This window comes from Hibiscus syriacus, unplaced genomic scaffold (assembly GCF_006381635.1).
Source record: "Hibiscus syriacus cultivar Baekdansim isolate YM2019G1 unplaced genomic scaffold, ASM638163v2 tig00111402_pilon, whole genome shotgun sequence".
In the NCBI taxonomy this organism is placed as follows: domain Eukaryota; kingdom Viridiplantae; phylum Streptophyta; class Magnoliopsida; order Malvales; family Malvaceae; genus Hibiscus; species Hibiscus syriacus.
The window spans coordinates 838,778-856,078 of NW_024063082.1; the positions used below are offsets into that span (position 1 = coordinate 838,778).

The window sequence follows — 17,301 nt, forward strand, 5'->3', positions numbered from 1 at the left end:
GCTTGTTTCAAGATATCGTCTTTGCTGCGGTATTCATTCAGCATCGTCTTTGTTGCACTGATGTATTCAGGATGGGCCCAAGGGACAGTCTGACCTCTAAAAATTCTAAAAATTTTAACCTTGCATGTATTTTAAATATTTTTTTTTATTTTCTATTGATAATTTATTTTTATCGAAATTTTATAAGTAGATTCTTCCTAAAATTTTCTGAATTCTTCCCTTAATAGAAAATCTTTGTATACCTTAATCATGTATCATTTGTTTTAATTTGAGAAACAATTAAAGAACACTTCTGTATAAAAAATTTCTTTGAAAGAAATTAAAAAAAAGGACCAAAAAAGGACTTTCAATGTCCCAGGAAGCTACGTAAAACAGTTTGGATGCAGATGGCAGCTCATTCTTGCCTTAGAAGCCGAAAAGTTTTAGCAGAAGCTTGATCTACTGCTGCGATTTCTGCGTTGCAAGCTTGAAGTCCATATCCTCCATTTCTTACTCCTGATAAAACATTTTTATTGCATAACGAAAGGAAAGAGAGCATTATCTGGCAAATGTATATATTTGTAACCGTACGAGGAAGAGAGACGAGGAATTGGGTTAACAAGGTCCAATGCAGTTCAGTACTTTAAATTTCTAAACGAAACCAACCGACAAAGTAAGGGTTACTCTTGATCCCGCTAAACTTGAATGGAACACAATATCTTTGCTTGTATTTTTATTTTTTCAATGTTATTTTAGTTTGGTCCCATTGCCTTAGAGAAATTAGTCATGCAAGGGAACGTTACCCTTTGTTTTTGGCACATGAAAACACTACGTTAAAAGACAGAAAGTAAGCCGACAAAGGATCCCACTACTCGGTGCATCAAAGATCTTTGTCTTCCAGCACATTCTAGGCGCTTGTATGTAGAATTTCGCAACCTTGGTTTAGAATGATTCAGATTCTTCAAGCGACAAGAAGTGAAAATTTCCAATCATCTTTTGATAGGATTGAACGTTACACAACAAAGGAAAAATAAAAAGTTTGAGCGTTGATGTCGTTGCCAGTAAGTGTCCAGAATTGCTAATGGCTACAATCCTAACCCTTTAGTCTGTGTTGCTAGTTACCTGTAACAAACTCGAAACTTTTTTAGAGAATATTCAATATGGTTCCAATCTTTTGAATATGCATATGCAACGAGCTTCTGTTTTCTTCACTTATGCCTTCTCTTTACTTGGTGCTGCTATCAGATGGTGCAATGTCGCTGCTGGGATAACAGCACTTGGACTTGGGTCCTTGACTCGATGAGACGCTGTTCGCCTGAGACTGAAATTCCGTTCTGCTCCACTGGGTATTAAATTCCGCAATGACCATGGAAGGTGTCGCATCAGTCTTGTTGAACTCACAAGCAACATCACACCCAACATGATAAATAACCTGCCATAGAAAATTCTGGTAAACTACAATTTTGTGGCAAAGATGCTGAATTTGAACTACAAGAGTACGGACGCACAGATGGTTGCACTAAATACTACTTATATCCACCAATCTAAATAAAAAATAAGGCATGGAAGAATGAGATTTAACATTTTTCTTTTTCATTTTAAAAGAAAAAGGTCGTTATAATCAATCATATTGACCACAGAAGCTTTTCTATGATGCCTATGGTATGAAAAAGGTGGCAAGCCACATCAGATGACAATCAGAAGCCAAGGTATAGCATTTTGGAATAAGATGTTGTACAATCTGAGTGTAAAATATAAGGTAAGCATTATTTACCATCCAAGAAGAAGTGAAAGGCGGGCAGTTGGCGATGAGGGCAACTGCTCACCCAATGCAAGCATACCGGCAAGTACACCAGTCACGATTGATGCAACAGCAGCACATGTGGAGATGACAATTGCTCGACCATGCTTTAGGCCACGTGTCTGCTCAAAAGGTGTAAAAAGATTTATGTAACAATTACCCAAGAGGGTAACGCACCCATGTAAAATGTATGACATTGAAGGACCCTGTTAAACCATAAATGTCCCCACACTGAACCTTTGCCTCCACAAAATCAGAACATAACTGAACCATGTTAAAAATGAAACCAGAACATAAGTGGATCCCGCGAATCACACACATAAGGTACGACCTTGTTACAAATAGCTTAAGGCAATGATAGCAACATGCTGAGATGTCATCATGAACCATTTAGGTGATCAAAATACCTGGTAGAAAAATCCAGTGCCACTGCAACAGATGCTAATCGAGACACATAGAGGAATCAACATTTTGGAAAACCCATGCTCCACGAAGACAAATCCCATTTTTGATATCACTGCTGCCATTCTGCAAATAAGTGAAATCCAATTTAACTTGAGCATCTCAAACCACAATAACAAAAGTTTTGATGCAGGCATATATCAATGCTACATAAATTTCGCAATAAATGGATACTATCTCCAATCTTCATTACAATATAAATTATGACCCATGAAGAGCAAGAATACGACTTGCAGTAGAAGTGGTTCGGTACCCAAATAATATTCCTGATTCCAAGCCATATATGATTTCTTCAACAACTTCGTACTCTATCTGCAGGCGAAAGGTTGTTAACAAATGCAAGTGAGTTGAGAAAATAAACAAAATCTTACTTAAGATGATGCTATTATAAAGTAAAAGGTCAAAAGCAACATAAATATTTAAGAGAGAGAGATTACCAGTTCTTGTTCTCTCCGTTGACGCTTGTATATGCGAAGCCACCCATTTAGGAGTACCTGTATAACCATATATTGAGTATCAAAGCACTATCACATGTGGATTTCCCACAATATAATCAAGGAAATAATGAGATATGGCATGTTTAAAAAGCATAAGAGTCTGAGATATCAAAGAGTATGGACTTGTGGATAAACTTTCAAGTTTAATGACCAATATCAGCAAGAGATCTTTAGTTTTTTTACAATAGTTTACCTCCACTAAACTATAACTATAAATTTTAATTCAGTAAAAGTAAGACTCAACAGGAATTGACATTTGATAAAATAATTTGAGTTCTATAGGAGTAGGAAAAAAATAGAATAAGTACTAAATGTACCCAAAAAAAGGTCATGGATAATAGCCGTCATTGTGCTGCTCTAGTCTTGCACCTTTGAGGAGGGAGACGCTGGCAACAAATTCATAACAATTGAGGCAATGTGTTTAAACTACAAATTCTTATTTTGTTCTTTACAGGTTGAGATTTCATACTTGATTTAATTCACTTGGTTAATTATACTAATAATTTACTGACCAGAGATGTCCTTCAGACAACTTCTTGAAGTTCCCATTAAAGTGGCACTTTTTGGCATAACGTTTTGTATCTCTTAAAGTGAATAAACGCTCCATTGAACTTAAGAATTTATCATAAGCTTCAAGCTTGTAAAGGCAAGAATTTATTAATCATGAAACAGACATGGTCTCTCAAAGACTCTTACAACATATTTCTGATAATAGGAACATATGATATTGATATAAAAACAATACTACTAGATAAGAATAGAGGAAAAAGGTACCTACAAACACGATCACGACAACAAATGCCAACCATGGTAGCTGTAAAATCGATACTTCTGAAGACTCTTGCTCCTCTCCACCAGCCCCAACGCCTACATCAAAACAAAACAAGACTATTACCTTATATATAGGATCAATAGTATCTTTCTAATGGACTATCATACGGCTAACTGGATGTTGCCTGCAGCATAAACTATAAGCATAACCAGCAGAAGAGATTGCTTTTTAATTAAAAACCTTAAACTCACTGACAATACAATCTTAAGATGTCAATGAGGAAGGTTTTATATAAATTACCTTATGCTTTTAAATTAAATTGAGATGAGATTGAGAACTATCATGTGAATATTCTGAATGTACTCGCTTTCAACACTTTGTAATTGCACCTATATGGTTGATTCCGCTGGAGTAATAAAATATGAGACTGATGAAAGAAACTTAAATTACCTATGGTGCCAATACCAGCTAATGAAATCCCCATCCAGTCAATAATATTCATGACTTCATGAAGATAGAAATGTGAAAAGATCGAAAGAATGGCAAGCCCACAGCCAGAAACCGGTTGAATGACAGATACCTGAGCAACATTATCATCATCACTGATAAAGAATATACAAATTTACTCTACAAATCATCACATAACAATATTCAACCAACCTGCAGCCAGAGATTTGCAGTCATTTGGTTAAGATAGTAACATTCTATAATAAAGTTATATGAGAACATCAATTCAGTCCATTGCATAAACAAAGAACCATTAAAAAAAATTAAATAAACAAAGAACCATTAAAAAAAATTAACTCACCGGAGCCAAAGATAATGCTCTCAACATCAACAAGGCACCGCCAATATCCATCAGAAATCCCATCACCCATAATTTATTAACAGCATATGTTCTTATCACCTACATGAAAAAAAAAACATGTGCAATTGATCAAAAACACCTAAACCAAACCCAATTTCAAAGCTTATCTCAAGCTACACTTTCTGAGGCTGAAGAGTAACCGAAATCCAGTGAAAAAAATGAAATTTCGATGACCCAAATCCCCAAAGTTCCACAAATTACCCAACCCAATTCTCCAGTGGCTTTGAGAAGTTTCGTAACCATATAAGGATCGTTTATTAAAGTTAAAAAGAGAGAGATACCCAGAAGCAGCAAAGACCTAAAAAGGAAAAGTGAATAAAAAACGAGGGAATTACCTTGAGCTTGAAGGAGAGAGGAGGAAGAATAACAGTGCCCTTTTTTTGTAGAACTTTGCCTATGTTATTACCCGCTGTTGCTACCAATGTTAAAAAAATCGATTCCCACATTTTTTTCTCCTTCTTCTTCACTATCTCTTTTAAATCAATTGAACAAGCAAAAAAAAAAATTGTTGTTGAAGATGAAAATCTCTCTTTGCGGTGGTTTTCTTTTGGGACAGCTAAAAACTGGAATTTATGGGTCAGCCAGTGGTTTTGTCGGGGTCGGGGTTGGGGCATTTGCAAAGTTTGGCGTTTGCTAATTCCGTGACGTGTTCCCACGTGCGATTTGGTACGTTTAGAAATATTGAAATTTTAATTTGACCTAGGAGAAATGAAAAATTCTACGTAGCACGTTAAAATACACTACTAAAATAACGACTTAAAGGTTATTTTTCTCTTGTAATATATTTAATTTATCATATTTTCACATTAATTTAATTTATAAAATTATTTAATTGCATCATTCTATACTCTACTTCTAACTTAATATCTTAAATTGATAAATTTAGGATTTTAGGTTAGGGATAAGATATGGAATGTTGTAATTAAACAACTTCGAAAGCTAAATTGATACAAAAATGCAATAGGAAAAAAATGATAAATTAAATCTATTACAGGGACAAAGATGACCCTTTCACCTAAAATAATATATAAAAATACATCATTAAATAATTTATCTTTATTAAATAAATATTAAGTAAATAATTGTTTTAGTTATCATATGCTTTCTATTAGAATATTTTTGATGTGTTTATTATGATTATTTTAATTGTTTTAATGTTTAATTGTTGTCGTTTAATGTTAGAACATCATTTTAGTTATTTTTTTCTGTTAATTTTTTAAAAAAAATATTACTTCTTGTAGTTATCTTATGTTCATGTAAAAATATTAAACTTATTTTGTTTAAAATTATAGAAATATTTTTATTTTTATATTACTTGATTTCTTCCATAAATTTTATTTTAAAAAATATTGAATTTAGATTAAAAACAGAGAAACATTAAACTTATTTTATTTTATTTTAAAATGTAAAACTATTTAAAGTTAAATATCATTTGAATGTTTTTATTTCTTTGTTACTATCATTAACAATATAATGAAATAAATAGATGTTGGTGTACTCAACCAATTAAATGAGGCATTTGGCTAAGTGGTTAGGGCGTTGATTATCACATCGTTAATCCTAGGCACAACCTTCCACAAACATAATTTAACTTTAGTTTATTTTTTATTCGATCAGAGATGACACGTGTAATCATTTAATTGGATAAAAATTATTTAATTAAATAAATTAAAATTAATAAAAAATTCAAATTAGGCAGTGACATGTGTTAACACGTGTCACATTCTTATTGAAGAGTTAATTTATTGAATTAATTTTAAAATAATACCAGATCGATAGAATGTATAAATATTAAGGACTAAATTTATAATTATATTAATTTTATTAATTGATACGTCAACACTTTTGTTAAACATTAACGATCAGTGACTTAATTAGATACAATTAAATAATTAGGTGATCTGATTGATAAAATTGAAAAATTGATGGTCAAAGTAAAAATGGGTAATAGTTAAGTGGTCAAAATGAAAACATCGTAATTTACATTGTTGATTTTTAATAAAAAGATTAATAATTTAATTATATTATAATTATAATTAAAATAAAATCTTAAAATTGATTAATCATGAAATGTTCCTTGAGTTTTTTAATATTTACTTAATAAAAATAAATTATTTAATGATGTATTTCGAAGTATTGCATTAATGATGTGTTTCAGTCTACGACGTTCACTTTAGATTCATCGAAGGAGAAATATAGTTTAATTTTAATTTTAAAATTCAGTATACAACGTTCACTGTAGATTCATCGGAGGAGAAATATAGTTTAATTTTAAATTTAAAATAATTAATTCAATTTGAATATGACCTAAAAAATAAATAGTATATTTAATTTGTAAGGATTATTGAGGCTCTATAAATCAATTGAAATAAGTCAAGAAGGGAGTGAATTAGCCTTTCAAAATTTTGGTGTGAAAGTAAAAGGAGAAAAATAATTTGCACAATGATTTATAGTGATTTGACTTCTAAACCAAGTTTACATCCAATACCTTAGCTTCACACGAAGGATTTTCTAAGCTCAAGAGTAACATTACATTCACTAATTTAGTATTTCTTTTACTAGACTCAAGAGTAACATTTACAACTCCCTAATTTTTCAAAAGCTAAATTAGAACCACTCCTTTTTTTTACAAATGATAAGAAATATAAACAAAAAACCTCAAAAAGATAGATATTTACAAGATTTAAGCTCACAATAAAAACTCTTAAAGATTTACAATTAAACTCAAAAACACTTATGTATAAAAAAAAAGAATGGAAGGGGTTTTCTCTTGATATCTATTGCTTGTACAAGTATTGTAACCTTAAAGTGTTATTGACTTATTTTTATATGATAGAATGAGCTTGTGATTGTTTCTAACCGTTGTAGATGTTTTGGAGTCGTTTGGGACTTAAATTTATGCAAAACAAAACTGCTTAACACAGGGAGTATCAGTACTGTCTTTAGGAGTATCGGTACTGTCTTTAGGAGTATCGGTACTTTCTTTGTTATATTTAAAAATCTAGTCGTTATTCGACCGTTGGGCAATGACTGTATTGATATTAGGGGATCTCCGTTTACGTGGAGGAGAGGAAATCTTGGTAAACGATTAGATCGTTATATTATGAATAGTTGTTGGGCTGAAGCATTCCCGGGTACTATGGTGTTGCACTTTGACAGAGTGGGTTCGGATCATTGTCCTCTCCTTTTGCAAATACAGAATATCTCGAGAATACATTGAATCATGCCGTTTCGCTTTATTGCCGCTTGGCAAGATCATCCTCAATTCAAGAGCCTCATTTCGGAAGCTTGGAATAAGGATGTAGATGTATTAACCAATATCAATTCCTTCAAGAGCAAAGCTACCGAATAGAACTTGGAGGTGTTTGGGCATATTGGGAAGAAGAAAAAAGAATTACTGGCACGATTACGAGGTATTAATAAGGCCCTAAACTCGATTTATTCTCAACAATTGGTGGAGTTGCATTCCAAGTTGAAAAGTGAGCTGGAAGAAGTCCTTTAAAATGAGGAAAGTTTGTGGTTTCAGAAGTCTAGAAATCAATGGATTCTCCAGGGGGATAAAGACACAAAATTTTTCCATGCATACACGCTGATGAGACGTCGGTATAATTATGTTGGTGCGCTCAAAACATCGGATGGTAATTGGGTGTCGGATCAACAAGCACTTTGTTCGATGGCGGTTAATTTTTACAAGGAGTTATTCACTAGTACCAATGATTATGAGATTGGTTACTCAGTCCAGGGGTGTTTTCCGGTAATTTCTGATTGTAAGTTGAGCAACCTTACGAGACCTTTATTCACGGAAGAAATTCGTGACGTCCTGTTTAGCATGAGTCCGCTAAAGGCGCCTGGAGTTGATGAGCTACATGTTTTTTTCTACCAAATAAATTGGGATATTGTAAGTTTCAGTGTGTGTAGATTGATCCAGAATATTTTTGCAGGAGGGGAGTTTGATAATGAATTCAACCACACCCTTTTGGTGTTAATACCAAAAGTTAAAGCACCTGAATCTTTTAACCAATTTTGTCTTATTAGTCTATGCTCAGTATTATATAAGTTGGTTACAAAGATTATTGTGCATCGACTGAAGCCTCTGATGAGCCACTGGATATCGGAGACCCATACGAGTTTTGTTTCGGACAGGTCAATCACAGATAATATTGTTGTTGCGCAAGAGGTAGTGCACTCCATGAGATTAAAAAAAGGAAGGATCGACTACATGGCCATAAAAATCGATCTAGAGAAAGCTTACGACCGACTGGAATGACCTTTCATCGAAGAAACATTAAGAGAGCTTCACATACCGAAGATCCTAAGACTGCTTATTATGCGTTGTGTAACTTCTGTCTAGACCCAGGTACTTTGGAATGGTGCTATGTCGAATTCCTTTTCTCCCACAAGTGGACTACGTCAGGGGGATCCGCTTTCACCTTATTTGTTCGTGATGTGCATGGAGAGGTTGTCACATGCGATATCGAGAGCAATCAATAATGGGGAATGGAAGTTTATTCGTCTATGTCGTTATGGGTATGCTCTCTCTCATCTTTTCTTTGCGGATGATTTGGTACTTTTTGTGGAGGTGTCTATGGAGCAATGTAACATTATTCAGAATATCTTGGACCTATTCTGCAAGTTTTCGGGTCAAAAAATAAACATTCAGAAATCTATCATCTATTACTCGAAGAATGTGGCATCGGATTTAAGAAATTCCATCAACTCAGCTTTCGGGTTCCAAAAAGTTTAAAATTTGGGGAAGTATCTTGGAGTACCTCTACTGCATTCTCGGATTACGAGGGCATCATATAGTTATATTGTTTCGAGAGTTCGGGATAAACTCACAGGGTGGAAGGCAAAATCGTTGTCATTGGCAGGAAGGATCACGTTGGCAAAAGCAGTACTATCGAGGTTTTATTTGGGGTCGTACTAAATCCGGAGGAGGAGTATCTCTTGTTAAGTGAGAGACTGTTTGCAATCCAATAATCAAGGGTGGTCTCGGCATGAAGAAATTGAGCACTCAAAATGATGCATTTCTTATGAAGATAGCTTATAAATTAGTAGTTAATCCCGACCAATTGTGGGCTAGAGTGCTAAGAACTAAGTATAAATGGGTGGATTTGATCCCCAAATCCATTAATCGTGCAGGCAGCTTGCATCTTTGGAGGGGCATCGCTCACGTATGGCAAGATGTTCGACAAAGCTTGGCTTGGAATATTGGCAATGGGCGTATTCTGAATTTTTGGTGGGATGATTGGCTTAGCGATATGGGGCCTTTGGAAAAATATATTGTGAATCAAGTTGAGAGAGCCAATATTTCGAATAGCTCGATAACTGTTATGATCGAAGGGCATGGGCAATGGCGATGAGAGGATATTATCGATAGAGTACCAAGCGATATTGTGCATAGACTGGCTGCAACGATGCCTCCTCAGCAAAATTTTAGAAGAGATACACTGGGTTGGAAATGGAGTGTTGATCGACACTTCTCAATTAAATCAGCTTACGAGCTGAAGCATAAATGTCAAGATGACGATACGCATAAGGCATGGGCAGTAATAGCGAAGTATCGAGGGTTATAGAGGATAAAGATCTTCTTATGGCTACTAGCGAATGATTGATTACTTACGAATACAGAAAGAGTAAGACGTCATATGGCATCTCATTCATGCTGTGGAATTTGCGGGAGTTCAGGTGAAACAACGGATCATCTATTTCGCCAATGTCAAGCTTCCATGGTAATTTGGGCATCTTTAATTAAATCTGAAAAATTAGATGATTTTTTCACAAGAGATTTTAGAGAATGGTTACAGATAAATATCGCTTCCCCGAGGTTTTATGCGAGAGAAGAAGGGGATTGGGATTTATTGTTTGGATCGATTCTGTGGTTAATTTGGAAAGGCCGGAATAGGAGGATTTTTGACCTGGAGTACATTGAGAATGATTTTGTGCTAGTGCGCGGTAGACGACTAAGCCGTGAAGCTAGTAGTGCATTAGATTCAGCCTTATCATTAGCTCAATCTTCTCGTCTTTTGTTGAATACGTTTGATCCTTGGATTCCGCCTCCTCTCAATTGGTGTAAGGTTAATACTGATGGTTCACGAAAAATAGGTGACATATTTGCTACATGTGGGGGTGTCATTAGATCCTCGAATGGTGGTTGGATGATTGGTTTCTCTAAAGCGATCGATATTTGTTCTATTGTTGAAGCGGAATTGTGGGGTATCCATGAAGGACTTTCCATGCTTGGAAACTTGGGGAGAGGCAAATAATGGTAGAAATCGATTGTTTGGAGGTTGTTCGAATGTTGTAGGAAAGTTATAGAAGAGCTTCGATCATCACACTTCTTGATTGTGTTAAGGAGTTAATACATCGGGATTAGAATGTGGTTTTGAAGCATATTCATCGGGATGCAAACAAGGTGACTGATACGTTAGAGAAGTTAGCTACAGCGAGGGGCGAAGTCCATATGGTTTTCACTACTTCGCCAATGGAGGTCGTCGATTTTGTGCAACAAGAAGTTGTTGGCTGTGTTTTGACACCAACGTTTTAATTCGTGTATTTTATTCCTCTTGTTTCATAAAAAAATTTAAAAATTATAATAAAATCTCCAAATATACAAAATAATTAGTAAAATTTTTTATTTTAATAAATATATTAATATTAATCCAGATGAATTTTGATTAAATTTAATTTTAATCTAATCTTGAAATTTTAATAAAAAATAATTTTTCTTTATCTTAAAACTTTTAAAAAATATAATAATATTAAATTAAATCGAATTAATAACCCTCCATTTTGAAAATTTTCCATCCTAAGAGAATTTCACAATTCTTAATAAAAGAAACGTTTATGAAAATAATTTTATGACATTAACAAATAGACGATTCTTAAATATAAATAATTTTGTAGTATTAAAAATAAAAACTAGAAAGAATATTCATTAATTCATTAAGACTTTGTTTCACTACTTGTGATACTAATTCATTACACATTCACTAAAAAAATTAAAATATTAGAGATTTATTTAAAAATAATAAAATGTTATTAAAACTATTTAAAAAATTCCCAAAAACAAGAACAAGAAACCGCTGCAAACAAGAACTGTCAAATCCCAAAGGATAAAAAATCTGGAAAAAGAAAACAAGAACAAGAGGGAATTGAAGAACAAACCGACGTTAATTGAGATGCTTTTGATGGCGATCTTTGTTGTTGAACCTTGATACTCCCTGTCGAAAGCCAATTGAAGAACCGCTGCAAAAACAGATTTGAATTCGGAGCCAGTTTTCCAGTCTTCAGCAAGGTTTACTGCCTCTGCAACCGGGATAATAACTCGCAACTCCGATCATTCGACTCCGATGTGAACTTTCTACAATAATGACGATTCTTTGCTCTTTTAATGGCGATCTTGCTGTTGATTGTGATACTTCTTGTTCACCATCTTTGGACGACGAGAGAAGCATTTGTGGCGTAGTTATCATTGCCTGCAAAAGTTCACCGAAGCAATAGTTTCTTGGATGCCTTTGCAATAATTATGATTCTATGCTCTTTTAATGGCGATCTTGCTGTTGATCATGATACTTCTTGTTCTTTGGACGACGAGAGAAGCATTTGTGGCGTCGATATTATTGCCTGCAAGATTTTCTTGGACTTGAATGGTTGTTGCAGGTGATGAATATCCCCCTTGCTGTGGCAGTAAACCTTGAGGAAGTGATCAGAAAACCGAGTCTAAATTCAAACCATCGGCAGTGATTCGAGTACAAGGGTTCCATGTTGCATGTGTGGAAGTAGACCTTAGATTAGATGGAAGATGCAGTGCCTCATCCGCCTGGTTTTTATAGATAAAAGGATACTTAATGCAGTTAGCAATAAAAAATTTGGGTTTGGTTTAGAATTTTGAACATTTTATGTTAGTGTTAACTTGTTTATATTCTAATCAGATTTGTCAATCTTCATTCTCTCCCCTTTGTGGGGATGTATATGAATTAAGATTTTGATTCGGTTTGATTTTGTAAAATCGTTTTTCTTATTTGGGTTCATATCGACTTAGGTTAAATATTTTAGATGATAAGATCAAGTTATGTTTAAATTTAATAAAAAAATTGACTCACCGAACATGTGATAATAATAAATTATTCCTTATATATTTAAGAATAGATACAATATAATACACATCTCTCTATGTTATTTCAATCAAATTCATATTTTCTTTACTAAAAGTAAATTATATATATATATATATATATATATATATATATATATATTTGTGTCGAGTGCTGAGTCACATACGATTTTTACCCTTAAAAGCATGTTGGGTTTTGGGTCAAATAAATTGTTTTAATTTAAGTCAGATCAAATTTTAAATAAAATAATATTTATTTCGTATGAAATCAACTATCTTTAGCTTGCCTTTCGCCCTTTCTCTATTTCAATAGAGTTACGTCACCTCTTTAGTTTTATAACTTTTATTAAACATGGTTAGGCGGCAGAACGGGGTGCCCTGATTCCACCGCCATACCCCAAACCTTTACTTGTTAATTAATAATATCCTGCCTCTTCTGAAGCTGAGGAGCTATCGAATCGTTTGCCGTTACTTCCCAATTTCCAGGGGAGCTTTCTTTTCCGGAGGTCGATTTCTACGCCCCTTGGTGCGGCCACTGCAAATGCCTCTCCCCCCAGGTTTTATATTTTTTCGATTCTTCAAAGCTGTTGCTGCGATCCTTTTGTACAGCATCTTCATTTGTAGCAGCAGCTGGGGCATCATCGGTTTTGTATTTCTTTTTCTTGCTTCTCTTTGCTTATCATCATATTTATTAACTTCTCTTAAGTTCAATTTCAATTTTGATTTTTCATTTTTCTTTTTTTTTCACCCAGATCTACCTGTTAGTGGCAATATTTATACTCTGCCTATTGGTTTTCTTTGTGAGTTTTCATTCTTAAGATCTGTACTTTCCATTTTTTTCCAGAAACTAGACAAAAACTTGTGTTTCTTTGATTAAGATTTACTTGCAAGTGTAAACCTTTCAACTATACATTTTGATTTTTTTCCTGGGTTTTTCCATTTTCTGTGATTAAGCACGATTGCTATTTTCACTTTTCGTTTTCAAAATAAAATTTATTTTTGTTGTTTTTCTCCTTGCTAATATTTGTTGTGAAGTTTGATTATTTTTTAGTCTTAAAATATTTTTGTTAGTGATTTTTACGTGATCACACTGGATTCTGCGAGTTTTAAGCTTATTAGATCTGTTTTTGGGTATTTGTATTTATATATGTTGTTCTAATAGTTTGAGGGATCTGTTTTATTATTTTCTTTTCCCTAAAGTTAAGTAAGATTGTGTTATTTTGTCTTAAAATCTTTTTTAGTAACCAATTAGGCTTCTTAGTACCCCTCAATTTTCTAGAGCTTTATTGGTGCATATTTTATCTTTTTTTGTGTCATTTTTTATAGTTCCTCATAGTTTCGGCTCTAGATGATCACTTGAGGTCATGTCCTTCTTTTAGACCCCATAGGGCGTATAGGGGGAGGGCTTGACAGTGTGGTGTCGAGGAGACTAGACTTAGAGTTTGTTCATTGAATGTAGGCACATTAAATGCTAGGCTGCTGGAACTGACCGATGTACTTAGTAATAGGAAAATAGATTTGGCATGTATTCAGGAGACTAGGTGGAAAGGGGCTCGCGCCAGAGAGTGTAATGGGTACAAGTTGTGGTATTCAGGCATAGATAACGCTAGAAATGGGGTGGGTATCTTGGTATCCTCTAGGCTCAAGGAAAATGTAGTTGAAGTTTATAGATATCGGGATAGGATTATGATAATTAAGGTTATTATAGAAGCGAAAGTGGTGAATGTCCTTTCAGTGTACGCCCCACACGTTGGCCTAGGGGAGGGGGAGAAACGTTGCTTCTGGGATCAGTTAGATGATGTCCTTAGGAGCATTCCGGAGGACCAAAGAGTTTTCATAGGGGGATACTTCAATGGCCATGTAGGTAGGGGAACCGACGGGTATGACGGTGTTCATGGGGGTTTCGGGTTTGGTAGTAGGAACGAGGAGGGGCGTACGTTGCTAGAATTTGCAACTGCACACGATATGGTGGTCACAAACTCCTTCTTTAACAAGAGAGATGTGAACTTGATTACGTTCCATAGCGGTGGACATTGTACCCAAATCGATTACATCCTGGTTCGAAATCGGGATCGATGATCTTGCACTGACTGTAAGGTGTTCCCTGAAGAGGCATGCACGTCACAACACAGATTGTTGGTTTTGGTGTTCCGCGTTCGCCACGGGCAGAGCACTCATAGGAGGGCTAAGCTTGGTAAACCTAGGATCCTTTGGAAGAACTTACATGGAGCCACAACTGATGATTTTAGGAGTAAGGTTTTGTCTAATACAAGTTTTGAAACTTCAAACTCAAAAAATGCAGATTTGTTATGGAAAAATATGGCAGATTCCATCAGAGAGGTAGGCAAAAACACCCTTGGGTTGTCGACAGGGAAGGTCAAGGAACATAAAGAATCGTGGTGGTGGAACGACGAAGTCCAAACTAAGGTGAAGACAAAGCAAACTTGCTTCAAGGAGTTGTTACAATGCACTGACAACGAAGAAAGATCGAAAGCTAAACAAATATACAAGGAGGCAAAGCGGGAAGCCAAGAAAATGGTGGCTAAAGCAAAGGATAAGGCATACGAGGAAATGTACAAGAGATTAGACACTAAGGAAGGTCAAAACGGCATCTTCAGGCTTGCAAAATCCAGGGAGAATAGGAAAAAGGATCTAGGTAGCATTAGGTTTATTAAGGACAACAATGGTGTCCTCTTAGTGAAAGATCATGATATTAAGAGGGTTTGGGGTAGTTACTTCTTTGGCTTATTTAATGACGGTGCATCTCCCTGTAGAGATAGTACCGTTGATGGGTCAGCCGACCATCATTCAACAGTCATTGACTGCCCTACAAGTAAGATTGGGTTTGAGGAAGTCAAAATGGCTCTTAGAAAGATGGGAAGGGACAAATCTGTCGGTCCAGATCAAATTCCTATCTCTGTGTGTTTGGCCCTAGGAGAAGAGGGAGTTAAGTGGTTGACCAACATCTTTAATATTATTCTAGAGACTGCCAAGATGCCAGAGGAGTGGAGAGAGTCTACGGTGATACCAATCTATAAGAATAAAGGCGATCCCCAACGTTGTGGCAACTACAGAGGTATTAAACTACTCAACCATACCATGAAGCTATGGGAAAGGGTGATAGAGGCTAGGTTGAGACAGGTTACTATGGTTTCAGAAAACCAATTTGGCTTTATGTCAGGCAGGTCAACTACAGAGGCGATTCATCTACTTCGACGGCTTATGGAGAAATATAGGGAAAAAATAGAGATCTTCACATGGCGTTCATAGACCTTGAGAAGGCGTATGATAGCGTTCCGCACGATACGATCTGGAAGACATTGGAAACGAGACGGATCCCAACTGCTTATATCCGCGCGATTCGTGATATGTACTGTAGATCTACTACCTATGTCAGGACTACAGTTGGTGACACCGAGGCATTCCCGGTGGAAATCGGACTCCACCAAGGGTCGGCTCTTAGCCCTTACATATTCGCTTTGATTATGGACGACATCTATTGTGCGACACCAGACGGTGTGCCATGGTGTATGCTTTTCGCTGACGACATTGTCTTAGTGGCTGAAACTAAAACAAAGTTTAATAGTAGAATGTCTACTTGGAAAGCAGCTTTGGAAGAAAAAGGTCTAAGGATCAATATTGAAAAGACAGAGTATTTATGTTCAAACTTCAGTGGGAACCAAAACGATGAAGATGTAGAAATATGCATCAGAATGTTGGGCTATCAAGAAGGATCACGTAAGGAAGATAGAGGCCGCAGAAATGAGAATGCTTCGATGGGTATGTGGTAGGACACTGTGGGACATGACACCAAACTCTGCTATTAGGATGTCCTTGGGGGTGGTGCCTGTATCCGAAAAATTGAGGGAGGGAAGACTACGGTGGTTTGGGTATGTCCAAAGACGACAACCATCGGATGCGGTTAGGAGGGTAGAGTCGATTACAGTCGACGGTACCAGAAAGAGAGGTAGACCAAGGCGGAAATGGGAAGACTGCTTGAGATCTGATTTGAAGGATTTAGCCCTTACCGAGGACATGACCTCTGATAGGAAATTATGGCGACTTAAGACCAGGATAGCCGAGTAGGGCGAGTCACATCCGTGTATCATCTTTGTCTTCTTTTAATGCCTTTGTAGTAATTTCATTACTTATACTTTTTATACGTTTCTGTCATTGGAATTTATGAAGGCCTGCTCAACATGTTTCCTCTTTATAATTTTGGTCGGGTCTTACGTTTCTGTATATATGCAGATATTTTTATGCAGGGATTTATTTGCAGGGATTACTTACCATTACAGACGTGCATATGAGGACTGCATATGAAGATTGTTCAACTACGTATTTTATTTATTCATTTAAGTATGCATGGTATTTTATCTTTATTTTTAATTTTTTGACTGCCAGAGGTCCTCCACGGAAGCTGCTCTCAACCTGGCGTTGGGGGACAACCTACTACCCTACCTCCCCCTTACCCTATTACATATGGGAATAGGGTTTTGTTGTTGTTGTTGTCGTATGAAATCAAATTAATCAAAAACCTAACTCCACCGTGTGTTTATCCTACCTTTATCCCCTGGGATCACTTAACCATTCAGAAATTTTAAACTATCAGCTACAAATATTCAGGAAAATAATTCCTTAACACTACATGTATTAAAACAACAACAATAATAATAATAATAATTTTACAATATTCAAATAAAAAAATCCATTTTCAAACCTTGAAATGCAACCACAGCACAAGATCAATTAACCCACAAATCAAACACTAAAAACTCACTCAAACGAAAGAACAAAGAATAGTTT

General features: G+C 35.4%; 1 protein-coding gene across 1 annotated transcript; it reads right to left on the bottom strand.

Annotated features, from left to right (window-relative positions):
• Positions 1-1,142: 1,142 nt before the first annotated feature.
• On the bottom strand, positions 1,143-4,930 carry LOC120161586 (probable magnesium transporter NIPA9). Its single transcript, XM_039171806.1, has 9 exons — positions 4,715-4,930; positions 4,320-4,418; positions 3,962-4,091; positions 3,518-3,606; positions 2,680-2,736; positions 2,496-2,554; positions 2,188-2,308; positions 1,754-1,902; positions 1,143-1,411 (listed from the first exon to the last, which is right to left on the bottom strand). The coding sequence occupies exons 1-9, from the start codon at positions 4,823-4,825 to the stop codon at positions 1,192-1,194; spliced, it is 1,035 nt and encodes a 344-aa protein (XP_039027737.1). The 5' UTR covers positions 4,826-4,930; the 3' UTR covers positions 1,143-1,191.
• Positions 4,931-17,301: the final 12,371 nt, after the last annotated feature.

What these genes read in the sequence shown, in the direction of transcription:
- LOC120161586 (XM_039171806.1), bottom strand. Translation starts at nt 4,825, where the DNA reads ATGTGGGAATCGATTTTTTTAACATTGGTAGCAACAGCGGGTAATAAC. An exon ending in AGCTGGTATTGGCACCATAG is followed by an intron (nt 3,607 to 3,961) that starts GTAATTTAAGTT and finishes GTTTTGATGTAG; the next exon opens with GCGTTGGGGCTGGTGGAGAG. An exon ending in GCACTGGATTTTTCTACCAG is followed by an intron (nt 1,903 to 2,187) that starts GTATTTTGATCA and finishes CCTTTTGAGCAG; the next exon opens with ACACGTGGCCTAAAGCATGG.